General features: G+C 55.8%; 1 protein-coding gene across 7 annotated transcripts in view; it reads left to right on the plus strand.

Annotated features, from left to right (window-relative positions):
* The window catches only part of SYT7 (synaptotagmin 7), a 55466-nt gene that overhangs the window by 12549 nt on the left and 23454 nt on the right, over positions 1–19463 (plus strand). For 6 of the 7 annotated variants that reach the window (XM_058662955.1, XM_058662958.1, XM_058662954.1 and 3 more), the window contains exons 2-4: positions 10462–10565; positions 15226–15305; positions 18858–18989. In XM_058662955.1, coding sequence (XP_058518938.1) covers positions 10462–10565; positions 15226–15305; positions 18858–18989 — 316 coding nt within the window. The remainder of the gene's footprint in view (positions 1–10461; positions 10566–15225; positions 15306–18857; positions 18990–19463) is intronic. The other variant, XM_058662960.1, reaches the window with a different exon arrangement.

Below are 19463 nucleotides of genomic sequence, written 5' to 3' on the forward strand. Positions count from 1 at the left end.
ATTGGGGTCCCATTTTGGTCATCTGTCTCCATCCATCTCCCACATCTGTGTCGCATCCCCCATAACCTGTGAGCTGACAAAGATGGAGTGCATTGCCCTCCCCTCCCCAAAAGCCCAAATCAAGGATTTTAAGATCTCCAGCCCTTGAGGCCATGGCCTTAATGGCCCCAAGCCTCAGGTGGGACAATGTCAGGGCAGGACAGGCACTGGGCTGTAGAGAAGCCGGTGGCTTGGGGAGGTCGAATAGTGTCATCAGTGTGTGGAACTCAAGAGCTGTGAGACCCTCGAATGGAATCAATGCACCATTCTAACCCCAGCTTCTTTGCAGCTGTGTATTATTAATAACAATAAGATGCTGATTTAGGCCAGGGCACAACCATGCATTATTCATAGGAGTAACTAGTGGTCAAGGCCGGCACTTAATCATCGCACATTGCCGAATCTGTCTCTGATCCATGCTGCTGGAGGAGAGGCCTGGCGCTCCACCTCTTCTTTCTGAGGCTCTGGTGTGATAATTTTTGCGACTGTTCAGGTAGCTCCTCAGCTTTGGGATCGAGGTGGTGGGGAAGGCAGCAGGTTCCTGTCCAATTCTTGGCTGGATACTCTGCAGACACTACTCCCTGTTGTGGTGGGCACCTGACCTGTCTGTCCTAAATAGCTGGGCCCCGATGACTTCTGGTGCAGTGGTTCTCTGGGGTCTGCAGATGGCATGAGTCTTCCTCTTTCTAGGAGACTGAAAGCAGAAGCCAGCCCCCCTGGGCCTCCCCAAGTGAGGAGTTACAGGTGGTAGGGTGGCTGGACTGAGCAGAGGAGACCCCAGGTGTCACCTCCATCCAGTGCAGCCCTGAAGGTGAGCCCCTCAGCCGACTGGGGAGCACTTCATAAACTGTTCTGCACCGTGCACACACGAGCCATCATTAACAAGCTCATGCTGTCCACTGGAGGGGAAAGTGGAGGTTGGGAAGGCATGGCTCAACAGGCCTTGCTCCCTGATGAGGGGTTGGAGCATTCGCGCATGCTGACATGTCCTCTTCCAGTTTCTTGCTGGAACGGCTCCTGGCTGATCCAGCTAATCCTTCATTCGCTGTTTACTCACTTGGCATCTCCTCTGAATTCTAAACCGCCTGCATCCAGCCGGCCTCTGCGGCCCCTGCCAGAATACTCTTGCCCAGCTCACTCACACATTATCTGTTTTTATTACAGTCAAGGTTCAGGAAGCTCGATTGTGCTAAGCCCCTATTTTCAGCTACTTGTACCTTTCTATAACAGTTCCCTAGGGCCTCCTCTTTCTACAGGCTGGTGCCAACCCCAGGTGAGGCCCGGGGGGTTCTGGGTCACTTTCTGAAGGGCACTCAGAGAGGATGGCCGGAGGGCATGGGCAAGGGCCAGCTTTCATAGGAAGGGAGCTCTGGCCTCTTGCCTCTCCTGCCTCTTTTTTTCTCTTATCTCTCCTTCTCCCCACTCATCTCATTTTCTTTTTTCTCTTGCAAGGAAAGAATTGCCCTTGTTCCCAAGATGGGTGACCTGCAAGAGTGGACTTTAGAGGGTAGAAAAGCAAGTTAGTCCTATAAGACAGGTAGCTTTGCCCACTGGGATTCAGGGGTTAACTCACTGATTTTTTTTTTTTCTATTCCTGTCTCTCAAGCCCTGCTTCTTCCGAGCTTTCTTCTGTGCGCCTTGTTGTAGGGGAGGAAGGGAGGCAGGACAGGCACCAAATATCTACCTCCTTCCTGTGCCCAAACCTCCACGGGGCTGGTAGGTGCAGCCCCTTGCACATGCCTGCGCATCCTCCCCCGTTTCTGTCCGCTCAGCAGCATGGGAGGGGTGCCACTAGTGGAAAGCTGTGACTTCAGCTTTCACGGTTTTCCACCTTGAACGTCATCCTGGAGCCCCAAAGGCTGGGGGTGGAAGAGGCGCTGCATAGTGCAGAATCGGGTGGGAGGAGGAGGAGGCTCAGGATGGGAACAGACTGGCAGACAGAGCCCCAGCCACCCCTGACCGAACTCTGCTTTATCTCTGGACTGAGTGGTTGCCCTTCAGGCCCCATATCAGAGACAGGGCCCTGGGCAAGCTCTCAGACTGTGCTGCCCTCTTCCTACTCTGGCCAAGAGCCCCCAGGTGGGCTGAGCCTCTGCCTGCTGAGTGGGTGTCCTGAGACCAGTGCCAAGGCTGTGGAGGGGGAAGGAGCCCCAGGAAAGGTGTGTGTGTTGGGGTATGGGGGGATCTTGGAGGTACCTGGCAGGTAGCTGTGGCATGCCTGGGCTAAGACTCTGGGGAAAGTGGGCACCATATCCTTGGCTGCTCTGGAGTCACTGTTCAGGCATTTCTTTCTTTCTTTTTTTTTTTTTTTGGTTTTCCCTTTTTTCTTCTCTCATATGTTTATTTTTTTAACATATATTTTTATTGCATTTCCTTTTTTTTAAAACTAATTACATTGCATTATGTGATACATTTTTTATGCACTGGGATTCCCCCTGCCCCTCCCAAAACCCTCCCCCCACGGTGGATTGCTCCACCTTGTTGCATTTCCATAGTTCAAATTCAGTTGACATTCTTTCATTGGAGGTATTTACCAAGCATAAAGTCCAGCATCTTATTGTCCTGCTAAGTTCAATGGTTTCTTGGTGAGACCATCTCTGGTCTGAAGGTGGAGCCGGCAGAGTATCATTCCAATCAATTAAAAGTCCCAACATAATATTTCCAACCATTTACAACATTATGGCATTAATTGACATGGCATTGATTAACCAATATGTTAATAGGAAAATGCAGGTTCTCAACCACAACCTGTGACTTCTTCATAGACATTTCAATTTTGGTTTACATTCAACCATGTTCTATACACCTTAAAATGGCTTAGATTGCTATTCAGCTGTCTCATGCCTATTTTAATTTTAGTCTTTAGCAGTTTATAACATTGAAGCATGATTTTGCTGAGCCTGGCTGTTTTTCAGGTGGTCTAACTCTATAATTCTAACAGGATATATGTCAACAGTTTAGGTGAGCATGTTTAGGAGGGGTGTGCAGAGAAATCTTCCATACCCCAGTGAGGAGTAACTAATCTTTGTGTCCCACCCAGTGAGGTATAAGTGCATCCCCGCTGACCGTTTCCTGTCTGGTTCTAAGCTTTCCTTGTTGTTCTCTATCTATTCTCGTTTTGTTTGTTTGTTTGTTTGTTTGTTTTGAGGGGTTTCTGGAGCGCTCCTGATGGTTATTACGAGAGGGGGTGGGGACCCAAAGTTGGAAGCAGGCAAGGACCAGAGAAAGCTCCTCTCCCTAGTCCCGAAGGAAGTTTACTGTTCTTCTGTTTCTGCGGACTGCTCAGGGATCCTGGTTGTTGTTCCGATGACCTTGGAACCTGCTAGGCAGGATTTAGGCTTCTTCCATCCATGTGGTAGATCCAAATGGGGGTGGTTGACCTCAGAGTTCTTGGTCTCCGAAGGCACTCCATTTCCCCGTGGTCTCCTTGGCAGTAGGGATGTAGTCCTCGGTGCTCCTTGGTGAGGATCTGGGAGTCTTCAGGATTGGGATAAAAGCCTCCTCCTGTCCCAGGCATTTCTTTCTTCTCTTCCTGCTTCTCTCTCTCTGGGTGGCTTGTTTCAAGACACCACTCACCTAGTGGGGAACAGGAATGATTGCCACGGGTTCTGAGGACTTGGGAGCCTCAGGCACAGCCCTGGGTGTCCTTGCCTCGTGGTGCCCGCTCCTGGATAGGCACTGGCCCCTCTGGCTGAGGTCTCCTCTGTGGTCATGTGGGCTCCCGAGTGTTCCTCTTTAGAGGGTGCTGAGAACTGTGGGTGTGATTTAGCTTCTCTGTGTGTCATCTAGGCTGGGAAGGCTTTGGGGGTAACTCTAGACTGGCAAGTGTACATGTCACCATCTGAGAGGGCAGGAGCAAATGGAAAGAACCCAGGGTGCCCAGCGACTTCTCAGCACCACGACTTGGACTACAGAAGGTGGGAGGTCCTGGGCACTGAGGAGACAGAACATTACCCCATGGCCCCTGCAAGAAACGGGTAGTGGAGAGTCCATGTCTTCAAGTTGCCCTGAGTGCCTCTCCTCCAGGAGGGTTCCTGGAGGAGTGGGTTCACCTTAGACAATTCCATACACTTGTCGACTAGTTACTTATCCATCTCCTTCTGTGGATTGGGCCTTAGGCTACAGAGATGAGTGACCAGGGGTTCAGCCCTACAGCTACCCTGAGTTAGGGAAAGACAAAGGAAGAAGTCATGATGAACCCCCAGTGGTGCATTGCCATTACTGGGAGGCAGAAAAGGGTCGGGGAGGGGATGATGAAGGCTACCATTGTCAGGGTGCCTGAAAGTTGAAGAGTGGAAGAAAAGGCGTTCTGAGCAGAGGGAGTGGCGCATGCCCGGCTGCCTGTGTTGGGGAGCTGAGTGTGGCTCCTCTGCCCTGCAACACACACATAACACCTGCACACCTCTCAGCTCAGAGGGCGCTGAAGCATGCTGGCAGAGGACATTTCTCCAGGCCTCGCTTTGTTCCCCCGTGAAATGGGACTAATAAATGGCTGTGGTCCTGGAGGTAGTATGTGTAAGTGAGCTTCCTGGGGTGTCTGCCGCCTCGTGTGTACTCCCTGGGCGTCAGCCAGTGTCTGATCCTGACAAGACCCCAGCAAGGGAGGCCAGGCTGCTTGTCTTCATCTGAAGGTAAAACCATGGAGCCAAGTGCATGCTTGGGGTCATGGAGCAGCTGGACGGGGAAAGAGTTGGGACTTGAATGCAGGTCATTTGCTACCAGGTCTGGTGCACCTTGCTGCTCTGTCTCGTGGGGCAAATGATGACAAATTCATGGGGCAAGCTGGAACACATCGGAGCTGGGAAAGCGCAGCGTGGCTGGGCCTCGGCTTGTGGCCATAGCTGTGGCTGTGTGTGCGAGCGAGTGAGTGTGGGCACAAGGCACGATGTCCGTGTCTGTGGTTGCTCCCCCTCCGGCTCCCTCCTACGCCCCCTGGGAGCTGGTGGCTTTGCCCTCAGAAGCCGCTTCTTTGGCAGCTCCCTGGGGCATCGCAGCCCGCCAGCAGGCCTGTTTGATTGTGTTTATCCATAAATCATGGCTTACTGAGGAGATGAGAAGGATTTGGGAGCGGGGGCAGAGCCCTGGCAAAGGACCGGGTAGGGTCCACAATTCACACCTGAGGCCCAGCCTGGCTTCCAGCTGGCTGTCCGACCCCATATCTCCAGGCCTCCATTGCCCTCCTGCCTGCACCAAGGCTTGCTGTGGTCCAGGTCCTGATGGGAGGGGGGGTGGGGGGGTGGGAGGGGAGCACAGACCTGACTCAGATGTGACCCCTCAGTTCTGTGAGGAAAGCTAGTGTGTGTCTAGTGTAGTATTTCCCTGAACCCTTGTTGCGTGCCAACCCCATGCCCCAGATAACCCTAATGCAGGGTGCAAAGTAGCTGCGTTGTCATAGCTAGCGCTCAGTGCCTGACTGCTCCACTGGGTACTGTGGTGTACATGTAGCATGTGGTCCTTGCTTTAAGCTGCACAGGAGTCCAAGGAGACCAGTACTGTTGCTAGCCTCTGCTCACAGACGGGGAAACTAAGGCCCGCAGCATGAAGCTACAGGGATGGGAAGACGTGTGACCTGACTTGGAGCCCTGGCGCTTGAGCACGGCCCTCTAAAAGAGAGATGTGAGTTCAGTGTTGAGGAAACACTGGGCCAGAAGAGGTGACTCCCACTGAGTAGATCAAGGGAAGCTTCATGGAAGAGGCAGTCCTATCTGGGTCTAGAAACATCAGGAGATTGCAAGGTAGCATTGGCATAGGAGAGAGGACAAAGGTCCTGGTGTGTATATGTATGTGTGCACATGTGTATGTACATGTATGTTATGCAAGCACATATGTGTCAAAGACAGGCTTTTACACTCGGTCGAGCAGTGTCTGTCTCTTCTCTGCCATCTCATTTGAGTGACAAACAGGTAACATATGCATGTATTGAACAGTCAACAAGTATTTACTAAGCTATTACTGGGTATCAGATCCTGAAATTACCACAGAAGGTACTGGAGTTAGTAGAACATTCTTAGCTCTGATCTTCATGACCCTGTTTATTAAACACCGGTAGGTGTTTAATAAATGGCAGCCTCAGGACCAGCTTGATGACTCAATTGGCTAATCTTTCACTTGTAAGCACCAGAATCCTATGTGGGTGTTGGTTCATGTCCCAGCTGCTCCATTTTCCATCCAGCTACCTGTTTGTGGCCCGGGAAAACAGTCAAGGATGGCCCAAAGTGTTGGGACCCTGCACCCACATGAGAGACCTGGAAGAAGCTCCTGGCTCCTGGCTTCGGATTAGTTCAGCTCTGGCTGTTGCAGCCATTTGAGGAATGAACCAATGGATGGAAGAGCTTTCTGTCTGTCTCTCTTTCTCTGTAAAAATCTGACTTTCCAATAAAAATAGACAAATCTTTAAAATTAATTAATCAATCAATCAATCACAGTCTTGGGGTGGGCATTGCGGTTCAGTGGGTTAAGCCCTTGTGTGGGATCCTTATATGCCATATTTGAGGTGTTCTTTTGATCCAGTTCCTTGGTTGCATACCTGGGAGGCCACAAGTGATGGCACCAGTTACTTGGATCCCTGCCACACGTTTAGGAGACCCAGATGGAGTTTCTGGCTCCTGGCTTTGGCCTAGACCCACCCCTGGCTGTTGCATCTGTGGAGTAATGGAAGAGTCTTTCTCTCTCCGTCTGTGTTTCAACAACAATTAAGTAAATCTTTAACATAAATAAGTAAATGATAGCTTCAAGGAGGACCTGGATTCATTGTTCAGCACGCATTTATAGGGCATCTGCTGTGTCCCAGGCTCTGTCCCCAAGTTAGGGAATGCAGTGGTGACCAGAAAACCAAGCCCTGCCCTCCCAAAGCTGCCATGCAAAGGGGAAGACCACAGGGCATCTCAGTCACCCTCAGAGGTGAGCACCCTCCAGGGCTTCACCCTAGGGCGCCTGGGGTGGGTGTGCCCAGGAGCACAGACTCTCCCCACAGGATGTGGGGCTGGGGCAGAGGAGGGAGCAGTGTGCCTCCAAGCCAGCATCCTACCCCCACTCCCAGGACACCCCTGGGGCTGGACTCAGCAGGCCGGGCTGTACCCTGGGCCCCTGATGTCATCTGTCTGTCTCTGTGCCTCGCCCACCAGGACCCAGGATGTCTCCTCTGCCGGAGGACAGGCTGTGAAACTCAGCCCTGTCAAAAGGCTGCGAGGTTTTCTCTCTGCAAATGTGAATTTGCTGACGCTAAGGGGACTTGAAACCATGCATGTCATCTGAGGAAGGGTTAGAAGGACCAGGGCAGTGGTGCCTGGAGAAGACAGGAAGGGGACACGAGACCTGTCACCAAGGATTTGGAGGCCTGTCATGTGGCAAAGGCAGTTGGCTTGCTCCCTGAAGCTCCGGAGGGCAACCTTAGGACCTCTGGGGGAGTTCTGGGACACAGATTCAGCTCAGCTGGAAGCCTGGCAGCTCTCCCTGACTGCTGGTCCAAGGAGCACCTGCGTCCTGCAACTTCAGCTCTATGTTGCCAACAAGGCTGCCCCAAGGGGCGGAGTTGGTGTATGTAGCCCTGGAGGGACCTGACTTCTGACTTTTGGGGCCTCTTCCTAATCCTAACCCTCTTCCAGCTGGAGACACAGTCACTGCGTGCTGTTGGGACTGCTTGCCAGGCTGGCAGGCAAGAACACACTTGCCCCCTTGATGGCAGCATTGCTGGAGGGCATGCTGGCCGAGGACATCTTGTCATTTTCATTCACAACATCAATGCAATTTGCAATGGCAAGCGTTTGTTTCAGCCTTTCTTCAAGGGCTGTCTGGGGGATGCTACAGGCCTCGCCCCTCCCGGGGGAGTCCTTGGGGAAGAAATGCTGCATGGAAGCTGATGGTTTCAACACCAAAGGGGACTTGAGGATCACTCATGATCCAGAGGGGTCCAACTTTCCTTAGCAATGCCTCCCCTTCTTGAAACGAAATTCCCTGCAGAATGCCACGACAGGAACCAAGGGAAATGCTTCCGCTCTGGTTGAACAGGGCTAGGGGCTGTAGCCTGAGGTGTTCACCTTCTGCCTTGGTAGCCCCTGAGAAAGTCCAGGAAGCTCTGAGTGTTCTGCAGAAAGCATGGACTTTGAGTCTAGCTGCCTGGGTTCAAACCCCGGGACTGGTACTTGTTAGCTGGATGACCTAGCTATGATATCTGAGCTCTGTGTGGCTCTGTGTCCCTGTCAGTTAAGTAGGGACAACTTGGTTGCTGTGGAGACTAAGTTCTGCAGGTGCACCACCTGGCGTGTGTGGCACATTACCTGAATAAGGAAGGGCCAGCTCTCCTACAACTGAAAGTCTAGAGAGGCCGAGTGCCTTGCCCTCAGCCCTGTGGCTGGCTGGTGGCTGCTACAGCACCTCATCCTGAGGCTCCTAGGCTCCTTCTGCCATGGAAAACTAAGTGCTCTAAGGGACATTTCAGAGGGCCTCCTGGGCTTTGGGATGCATAAGCTTAGAACTCTTTGGCCTACAGCAAGGATTGAGATATTTTTCCCAGATATTATCTTCTTAAAGACTTTATTTTTTAGTTTGTCTTATTTATTGGAAAGACAGAGCAGACGACTGAGATCTCCAGTTGCAGGTTCACTCTCCAAATACAAGAGCCAAGGCTGGAGCAAGCCAACCCCAGGGGCTGGGAACTCCAGCTGAGTCTTCACTGGTGGTAGAGACCCAAATACTTGATTATCTCTGCCTCCCCGGGTTCTACAGCAGGAGGGAGCTGGAATCAAGAAGAAAGCCAGGACTCAAACCCAAGCACTCCAACATGGGATGTAGGTGTCCCAAGTTGGGGCTTAACTGCAGTGCCAAACGTGCAGCCCAGCTAGATCTTTCCTGGGGACTGTAGCATCTCACCCTTTCCTGGGTCTATGGCTCCAGCATGCTAGGGCACTTAGCTGAATTTCACCTGTCTCCCAATCTGAGGAAGACCCCCACCACACTCTGCCTCAGAGTGGATCCTTATGAGGTTGTCATGGAAGAAAGCCCAGCCCAGCAAACGGTTTACTTGATCTAAAAGTGAGTTGAGCTAGGGTGTGAATTCATCTGTACACAGCACCCTGACCATTGCCTGAGGGCACAGTGATGGGCACAGAGGCCACAGATACCTGTTCTTTGGGCCCTGGGCTGTGCCCTGCCCCATTCTCTCTCAGAAGCCTGAAGATTTAAGAGTAAGGTCCCGTGTCTGGTCTGAGAACTTTGCGGTGTGTGGTCTCTCAGGCCTTGCAGAGCTGTGCTCCCCTCCAAGGGGGGAGGATGGGAGAGACAGGATCGTGGTGTCTGCACTTTGCTTGTCTGTGTCAGAAATCACAAATGCCAGCACCTGAGGTTGACAGCGAGCTGGGTGCAGGGGTTCCCTGGGGGTGAGGCTGTGGACCTAGTATAGGAGGAAGCTTGGTGGCCCAGCTGGATCCCCCCCACCCATGGCCAAAACAGGAGAGACCAGAACTAGAAGGGAAACAGAAGCTAAAACCACAGGAGCCAGGGCCAGACAGACACTGTCAACTTTTAATTACCTCTGTCGCTAGCACAGGCTGCTCTGTCAACACAGGCATCTCCTTGACCCTGCACGCACCTGTGTACCTTGCACATGCGATTGATGCCTTGCTTGCTGCACCAGCTGCCAGGTGCAATCGTGATCATTTGTGGTCAGTGCTTTGCAGGCAAGGCAATTTCGTCTGCATTTACAGAGAAAGCCAGTGGTTCTGTGACTTGTCCAAAGCCACCCCATTTCCGAGAGGCAAGATTTGCAGGGAAACCTGGGAATGCATCCAAGTTCCCACTCCTTCAGCCCATGACCCCTCAACAGTGGGGATGGAAGCCCCTGGGAGTAGGTAGGGTGGTACGAACCACATAATTGGGGCTGGAGCTGCAGAGGCAGGAGGGCCAGAGGCCAAGAAATAGGGGAGGGGTACTCCCAGCCCAAAGTGAGTGGCTGGCCAGAGAGTCTCCAGTATTCCCCTGAGACTGCACACATGGTCAAATGCTGAAGCAGAGGTCTTCAGTGGGATTGTAGGAACTGAGGTTTGTACTTCACCCAGATTTCACGGGGCTTGGGGATGTGTAGTGAGGAGGTGTGCTGGACAAGAAGGCTGTATAGACGGAAGGGCTTCTGCCAACGACCCGGGTGGAGCCTGGGGTGGTGGGGGGTGGACCCTTTCTGAGATATACTTGACCTCTTCCTTTGAGGGTGTTGAGTTTGGAGGATGGCTTGGATCCATGATCCTCCATGGACTTGTGTAGGAATAGACTGAGAAAGATTCCAGTCAACACACTGAGACATCGAGAGGAAGGGGCAGGGGTGCTTTCCTAAGTTCACCCAGTAGACGGTGACTTCAGAGCCAGCTGGAGAGGGAGGGCAGCTGACCTGTCTGGGCCAATGAGGATCTGACCTGTGCGTGTCCTTCCTAGGGGCACCCACCCGCGATGTCCTGCTGGTCTCTGCCATCATCACCGTCAGCCTTAGCGTCACTGTCGTTCTCTGCGGCCTCTGCCACTGGTGTCAGCGCAAACTGGTGAGGCTCCTGGGGGCTCCTGGGGGCCAGGGGATGGGGGTGGAGCTGGCCCTGCACTCGTCTCCCCTCCACCATGGCAGGTTCTGTAACTCCCTGGAGGTCCCTGTCCAGATCCCCGTGGAGATTCCATGCCCTATGTGAGCCCTGGTGTTTGCCTGGGCCTTGGCTCCCAGGCACTGCAGACACCCAGAGCCACACACCTCGGACTTGCTCGCGGACACCCTTGGTCTCACATCCGTTTCTTGGCCGCTGGCACTGCTCCAGCACCAGGAGCTCACAGGCGCGCAGACACACACACACACACACACACACACACACACACACACTCTCACAGGCTGAATGAGAATCGTTCCGGCCGGGACCCTGTGCCCACCCGACAGGCCAGGTGGGCATGGTCGGGCCAGGAATCCTGACCAATGAGGAGGCGCTGTGCTCCTGCTCCACCCCCAGCCGGCCACACATCCATCCTGGTGCTCCGGGTTTGTACAAGCACAAACGGCTTCTTTTTCATTTTTAACAAGGGCTGGGGAATTAACGAGCTGGATTAGGCCATCAATAAGTAATGAGGCCGTCAGAAGGGACGTTCATCACTGGAGGGCTCTGCAAGAGGGGACGGACTGAGCCGTGTGAGCCTGCAACACGCAGTCCCTGCCTCCTCCCGTCCCTGCTCTCGCATCCCATCCCAGGTCCTGCCACCCGGCCCAGGGGTGTGATGGGGACTTGTGCGGCCCAGATGTGCCCAGGGTCAGGGAAGTGGGGGGAATGTAGGAGGGTCCTTCGGGCCATCCATTGAGAATGGATGTAAAGACAGCACCACACTTGGGGGCCCCATTCTCTCCCCACCCAGTTGAAGGGGGCCTAAAAGACAAGGGGTGAGGGCTGTGGCCGTGGGTGCTAGGTGTGCCGGGACATGTCCAGGCCTATGGAGCAGAGCCCTGGAGAGGGTTGGGATCTGGTGACAGAGGACCTAAGGGCCCCATAACCTAAGGTACTCTGTTCTAGATAGGCAGGCCCAGGAAGTGGGACTACACCCTTCCTCCTGGGGAGAGGGTGTGGGTTTCAGTTTCCCAGGCAGGAGCCATGGTGAAGGTCAACTCTGTCCATGGTGTCTGTCTGATTCAGAATTTGAGAGGAGGTGGTAGAGGAGATTTGGGCCTTAGGCTGGGAGTGTCCTCCAAGGCCCACAGGAGTGGCCAGGAGCACACTGTAGTGCTGTGGGTCTTGCTGCAGGCTGGGTGTGTGTGTTTAGGCAGGGAGAGAAGTTAACATGGGCAACTCCTGGGGGTGACTCTGTATGTGTGTTTAGGAGTACATATAGACTGAGTGTGTGCACTGTGGGGTGGCAGTGTATATGATTGTTGGACGCGGAGCTGTACAGTGTGGACCTCACCGGGTCCTTGTGTGAACAGACACTGGGGTTGTCTGCTGCCCTGACTCTCCAGCAGTGTGTGTGTGTGTGTGTGTGTGTGTGTGTGTGTGTACGCTTGTAAGCCTTCCAGGGGACAGCTGGCCTCTTCCCACTCACCTCCAGGCAGGGGCCAGGTCTAGGGACAGGAGCTGACAAAGGACATCTTTCGTTACCAGTGGGAACTGTTGGGGCAGGAAGCACCTTGGGCTGCCTGGAGAGGCAGACACGCCCTTCCCTCCTGAAGCCTCCCAACCCAGCCCTGGAGTCTCTCAGGGACTCAGCCTGTCTGCCTGACTTGTTTTGAGTACACTGTTCTCCCCCAACACCCAAAAAATGCCAGCCCTGGCCTCTGCCCCTCCAGTCCCAGAAGCCAGGGAGCTCTTTGCCCCGGCTGTCTCCATGCTCTGGGCCTGCAGCACCTGCAGGACCCCTCCCTGCCCCCACCACCTACAGTTGCAGGGCACCCCTTGCCCCCACCACCTACAGTTGCAGGGCACTCCTTGCCTGCCGGTCCCCTTCAGCAGCAGGAACGTGATACCGTGACAGCCCAGATCCCATTTCCAAACATTAATAACTTCCTTAATCTCCAGCTGGCTTTGCTAGTTCAGCTTGTCCAAGCCCATCTCTGATGAACAACCTTTGGAGCTGCTTCATGCATCCTGGCCCCCACCTGGCTTTCCCACCTGGCAACCCCACTAACTCCCCTCTCCGCCTCTGCCTCCCAAACCAAGTCATGCCCTGACTCATGTCTCCAGCGGACGGAGTCACAGTCACATCCCGTGCAGAAGGTTCTCTGAGCTGCAGGAAGTCCCCGAATGCCCTGGGTGAACAGGCACGGTCACTCCAGGCTGCCTGGCTTGGGTCAGGGGCAGAGAGCATGGAACCCTGATCATAGGGTCAGGGTGGCCTTCCTCATCACATCCTGCCCGAGTTCCATAGGCATAGTGGGGGCTGGGCCCTGGCCTGGTGGCCTGTCAGCCTGTCAAACATAGCCTTGACCACCAATCTTCTTGGTCAGAACTGGGAATTGTTTGGGCTTAAAAAATTTTTTTTGTTTCATAGCACAGTGATCATAAGGGGGGGGGGGGCGGCGGTGTGGTCTAGTGGCTAAAGTCCTCGCCTTGAACGCCCTGGGATCCCATATGGGCGCCAGTTCTAATCTCGGCAGCTCCACTTCCCATCCAGCTCCCTGCTTGTGGCCTGGGAAAGCAGTCGAGGACGGCCCAATGCATTGGGACCCTGCACCCGCATGGGAGACCTGGAAGAGGTTCCTGGTTCCCGGCTTCGGATCGGCATAGCACCGGCCATTGCTATCACTTGGGGAGTGAAACATCGGACGGAAGATCTTCCTCTCTGTCTCTCCTCCTCTCTGTATATCTGACTTGTAGTAAAAATAAATAAATCTTTAAAAAAAGAGAGAGAGAGGAAGAGAGAGAGATGTTCCATTTGTTGGTTCACTCCTCAAACAGCTGCACTGGCTGAGGTTGTACCAGGCTGAAACCAGAAGCTCAGAGCTCCATCAGGGTCTCCCACGTGGTTGGCTGGGGCCTAAGGACTTGGAGCCAACATGCCCTGCTTTCCCAGGTGCATTAGTAGAGGGCCAGATCAGAAGCCAGGCAGCTGGGACTTGAACTGGCGCTCAGATGTACCAGCTTGGCAGGTGGCAGCTTGGTTCTCTGTGCCATCACGCCAGGCCCTTGTTGTCTGAATGTTGGATGGAAACACCTAGAGACAACCAAGAAAGGGCAGCTCTTTCAAACCCAGAGGGTCCTAGCGTCTCTGTATTTGAACTCCTTGTTGTGTCTCAGGGCAGCAGCAGGGGCCAAGACCTCAGAGGAACACATAGAAAGGCTGCTTCCTCTGAGGGCCGTAGGTGCCAGGCTCCGCTCTAGGTGCTACATGGCGTCCAGGCCTGCTCCTGAGGAGCTGTGTTCCAGAAGGCAGGAGTGAGCAGAGAACTCAGATCTGGGGTGAAGGTGGTACCCTTCAAGGGGTGCACCCAGTGATGCGGTATGCTTTAGAGTGGAGGAAGGAGGCCAGAGAGGGCTGGGGACTTGGCCATGGTGACAGAGCCATGGTGTAGTGATGCTGAGGCCAAGACTGGGGTATGGAACCAGGGCTCTCACCCACTGCCTGCACTTTGCTGGGAGCTCGGCTGCCCAGTCAGGCGGCAGCTCCTGGCTCCCGCTTAGTGCCGGGAAAGGGGCTGCAGCTGCAGCAGTGATGGGGACGCGGCTGTGGCGGCTCTTATTTTGCTTTCGGGAGAACAGAATAATTGACTGTTGTGGCTGTGGTGTTGGTACATGTGATGGGATGCCTGGGACGTGTGTATGTGTGCATGTGTGTGTGTCCACTCAGCACCCCCTCCACCCCCCATGGGCAGGGGCAAGAATGGACTGGGGAGGGTGAGCTTCCCTAGCCCTGCTCTGCTCCTGTTCCCCTACCACCCGCAGCCCTGTGCCTGGCCCAGGCCCATAGCCCATGGGTGCGCATGAGGACGCACGGTGGCAGCCAGGAATGTTAATGGGGCCGGGCTCTGCATGAGCTAAATTTAGAAACCCAAACCGAGAAGGTGAATGGTGCTCACCTTCCCGGCAGCAGGCCCGGTTGCCACTACGGCTGGGGCCCCTCCTCCACTGGAAGGCCCTGGACTGCCCCACCCCCACTCCTGCCCTGCCATCCTCCCCCTCCTCCTGCTAGCTCTGGGTACTGTCCAGGGACCCAGGCTGCCCACTCTGCATGCACCCCTGCCTCCCAGCCCCAGAGTGCAGGGACCCCCAGGGGATCCCTAGGCAGTGGCCAACACAGTCCTGGAAGCGATCGGACCTATGGCCTTCTCCCTACCCCCATCACTCACGTCACTGGTCACTGCCAACCTTGCCCTGCAGGATGCCACCCCCACCATCTGGGGGCGGTGACTTGGACAGTGTGACGTGGGCCAGGCGCCTGAGAGCCGTCTGTCTGTGGCAGAGGGAATTGAGCTTCTGGGAGTCAGGCCAGAGCTTCAGGATACAGGCAGTTGGGAGGTGCCTTATCCTCTGGGGTCAGGTGTGAGTTGCAGGCGGAAAGTATGGGAGGGGAGGGGGCAGGATCCACCAACCAAGGGGCAGGTGTTAGTGTGGCTGGCCCCTCCCAACAGTGACATCTCACGCTGAAGCCAGACTCCAGCCTTTGCTCCTGGGGTCCCTTCTCTGGAGTGGTGGGGAGGGTACCATCCTGGCCCACAGGAGTGACCCGGCACTATCTCCACAGGGCAAACGCTATAAGAATTCTTTGGAGACCGTGGGCACGCCAGATTCGGGGCGCGGGCGCAGTGAGAAGAAAGCCATCAAGTAGGTGCCAGGCTGCCGATTTTGGGAGGGTGGGTCACTTGGGCTGCCCAGGTGGGAGGAATTCACCCCCTCTACAGACCTGGCCACATATACCTGCCATCTGTTTCACTGCTCCCAAGCCCCCATACACCTGCACACCTCAGGATGCTCCTGAAGTCTCCACCTTTCTGCCTGTGCCCCCTAGGCCTGCATAGTATGTCAGACTCCCTACCCCTTCCTCTGGGTGCTCTGGCCCAGCACCACCTACACCCCACTCCACTTAGCACACTAGCCCCCCAGGCGACCCTCATCTCACTCAGACTTCCCCTCTCCTCTCCCCAGTCCTTCCTGGGCTCCTTCTGGGCTGGCGACCCCTACCACCCCACCAGCCCGATGTGCTCATACTCTTTGCTGTGATCCCACCCAGGCTTTGAAGGCCTGGAAGGGGTGCAGACAACCCTGAGTCCTCTGGCCACCCTTGGTGCTGGTCCTTGTGGAAGGCAGAGCCCTGGGGTGGGACTCCTCTCTGCTGCCCCTCCAGTGAGTGGGTCATGTTGCCATGGCCCTGGCCATTCTCCCTGTTGTTTTGGGGCCTCTGCAGACCTTCCTGGCCAGACCACTGCTGAGGGACCCTGAGAGACACAGGACAAGCCCCCCTGCCCACCTGGATGGGGACGTGGGGAACAAGCTCTAGGGATGCAGGTGCCCTCGGAGAGCCTGTTGCCACAACTCTTTCCTTTGTGTGGGGCCGTGGGAGGGGTGCGCTGCCCTGCCTTGGAGACAAGCCCCAAGACCCACCTCCTCCCCCTTCCCCTGTGCGGCTTCCTCCTTGCCACCTCCCTTCCCCACCCCCATTCCTCCCAGCTCCTGCCTGCCCCCTGCTCTTTGTTCATCTCTTGCTCTGACCCCCTCTGGGGCCTTCTCAGAAGTGCCCAGTGCGTGTCTGGCTTAGGGAGTAAGTGGGAGGGTGGGCCAGGCTGAGACTGGGGTGGGTGGGCGGCTCAGGAGGAGGCCTTTGAAGTTGAGCTGGGCTGCACACTCTCTCATCGTCTTCAAAGCCAGGAGCTGGCACATCTCAGAGTTGTTGCAGAGCACAGGTCCCCGGTTTTCTGAAGGTGGGAGGGACCAGGTGGGGAGTGGGGAGCCCTGGACCCGTGCTCTCTCCAGCCTGGCTGTTTGTAGCCAAGCACCAGGCAGGGGCCTGTGGCTGCCAGGTGGCCATGACCTTCCTGGACAGGGGTACATGAGGCAGTGCCAGGAGTCTCTGGAATGGGCACACAGGAGGAGACAGGATTCCCAGGAAGGGGGAGGGAGGGAGGGCAACAGGGCAGGCAGTGGGCTGTGCCAGGCTGGGACCAATGCCCGTGAGGGCTCTCTAAGACAGTGTGAGGGTGGCAGCAATCATCCAGGCTGCCCCTGTGTGACCTGACAGTCCACAGCCATCCAGCCTGCCCCCAACCCGTGCTGTCAGATCCTATACTACTCCCCAACCCAGGGTCCCAGGCCTTTGGCCAGGGAAGAACAGAAGGGGATCCAATGGGATGACAGGAAGCAGGCTGCCCACTGCCCAGGGCCCCTTCCACGACCGTCTCACCCAGGGTTCCAGAAGACAGTGTGCTTTCCAGCCTGCATCTGTCACAGCTCTGCTGCCCCATCAAGGGCTACTAGCTGATTTTTTGTTTGTTTGTTTGTTTTTTGAGACAAAGGTTCCATGGCAGGCCAGGTCTGGGCAGTGCTGGCTTCCGTGCCTCCCCCTTGGCATATGGCTGCTCACTGGCTCTTTGAAGACTCTGAGAAGTACTGCGGAATGGGAACCCCTGTTTTGCAGACTCCCTTCGTCAAAGCTTCTTCCAGAACTGCAGTAGAAACTCAAGGGGCCCTGAAGCTCCTGGCACAAAGTGGGGTGATACCGGCTAGGCTGGGATAATTTCGGGTGGACCTTTTCCCCTAAGACCTAGGGTCGGAGGGCCCTGGAGCTGGGAGGCCAGGTGAGGGCAGAGGGGTCAGACCCTTCCCCAGGCTCTGTCCCTGCTACACAGGGGGGCCTAGCCGAGCTTTTGGCTGTTGCCTCGCTGGGGTGGGCATAAGGAGGAAGGCCACAGGACATCTCTGGTGGGCTGGGGACCTGCCTGCTGCCCCCACCCCCTGCCCTGTAAGGTGGCTCAGGGCCTTGGTTTTGGCTCTTATGCACAGAGCTGTGTGTGAGACATTGGCAAGGTGAGCCCCCGACAGAAGCTCTGGGTCATCGAAAGCTAGAGGTCATGGTCTGCTCTGGGACCTACAACAGCAGCTCGGTCTCTCTCTCTCTCTCTCTCTCTCTCTCTCTCTCTTTCTCTTTTTCCTCCCTTTGCTCCTGTTTCTCAGTTTGGGAGCTGAGGTCAAGGTCACATTCTCAGGAGAGTGGTGGGGAAAGCATATTGCCCAAGAGCCTGTTTGATTCTCAGGCCAGGCTCCTCCCACAGTGATGTGTGTGCCTGGACCTGAAACATGGCCCTCTGCAGTGTCCCTGCCCTGGTAGTATTCCCTGGGCCTAGGACCTGCCTCCCCCCTCCCGCCGCGCTCTGTGCTGCCAGTTCCTTCTGAGGTGTCCACACTAGGCCCCCTGTTTGTCCCCAGGCCTCTGCTACTCACCAATTGGAAGTCCCCACATTGTGCTTGTAACATACCTGCTCCTTCCATATGGCGTATCATGGAGCAGGAGGGGTGGGGGGACTGGGGTCTGGGTCTGGGGCACACCGAAGCCCATCCTGTCCACACCCAGGGAGGGGCAGATTGGATGCAGTTCCCACCCCCATGACCTTGATCATGTTTCTACAAAGTTAGATACCTTGGGCACTTTCGAGGGGGGCTGGCCCGGCTCCCACATTTGCACTTAGTACAGAGTGTGTCTAACCTTGTGTGTGGCCTGGTTTCTCCAGTGGGAGAGAGAGGGCAGAGGAGTTCGAGGGGCATGGTGCTCAGGCCAAGGGGAGAAAGAAGGGCAGGGAGCTGGGGTTGTTCAGTGGAGGGAAGAGACAGAACCCTGGTCTGTGTCCCACCAGGAGAGAGCTGACGGTTTAGCCACGCAGCCGATGTTCTTCAACAGGCAGGGAAACTGAGGTGGGGGTGGTTGGATCCGCAGGCTGGCACAGGATCTCATATCCCTTTCTGTTCCTCTTGGTCAGAAACCAGCACCTTCTCCCCACCCCGCCCTCCCCAACCCCTGCCAAGTCTGGGCCCCAGCTGCTTCTTCCTCTAGGCCCCTGTGCTTTTTCACCATCTTTTTCTTTCCCACCAGCTTCCCAGGTGCAAGGTTCCCGGCTGCCTGCAGCTCGCCTCCTTCCTGCCAGGCTCCCCCGGGCCTCGGGGTGTGTGTGTGTGTGTGTGTGTGTGTGTGTGCGCGCACGCGCGCACCAGGCACAGGCCACAATGCCCACTGGCCTTTCTTCCTCCTGCAGGAGCAGCCCCTGAAGCCCTGCCCTGTGTGTGTGCCTGGCCGCGGGGGTCTCGGGTCCCTTCTGCACCCGCAGGCTCTGGAGTTCTTGTTTCTTCTTGTATCTCCCTGTTTTCTTCCCTCTCTCTCTGCCCCTCCAGCGATCTAGACAGAGACTTTTGGAATAACAATGAGAGCACAGTGCAGCAGAAATGGAGCTCCTACCCTCCCAAGGAGTTTATTCTAAACATTTCACCCTACGCCCCTTATGGCGACCCACGACTGTCCCTCAAGTGAGTGACTTTACCTGATTTGATCATACGTACCCAGTCTCCCGCGCACGCCCTCCTCACCTCCTCCTGCCCCACCCCATGCCCCTCACTTCCTCTCTGCCTCCTGCTCCTCTCACCCTACTGCCCCCCCGACCCACCCCATGGGCAGGCTGACCATGGAGACGAGCAACCCCTCCTGCCCCCGTGCCTGCCTGCTCCTCCTCTCCTGCCCTCACCCCCAGGGCCAGCCACGCAGCCATGCAGCCACGCAGCCACGCAGGAGAACTCCCTTGGCAGCCACGCCTGGTACCCACACCCCCACAAACTGGTCCTGGCCCTCAACCTCCCCCCCACCCTCCGCGCAGTCAGGATGGGGTTGCCCGTTTTGGTCCCTCCCTCTCGGTCATGGCTGCTTCTTCCTCCCTGCTGTGTGCTGCTGCCGTGGCTGCTCGGTGGTCGGTGGTCCGTGGAGGTGGTGGTGGTGATGGTGGTGGT

Source organism: Ochotona princeps, chromosome 4 (genome assembly GCF_030435755.1).
Source record: "Ochotona princeps isolate mOchPri1 chromosome 4, mOchPri1.hap1, whole genome shotgun sequence".
NCBI classification, from domain to species: Eukaryota; Metazoa; Chordata; class Mammalia; order Lagomorpha; family Ochotonidae; genus Ochotona; species Ochotona princeps.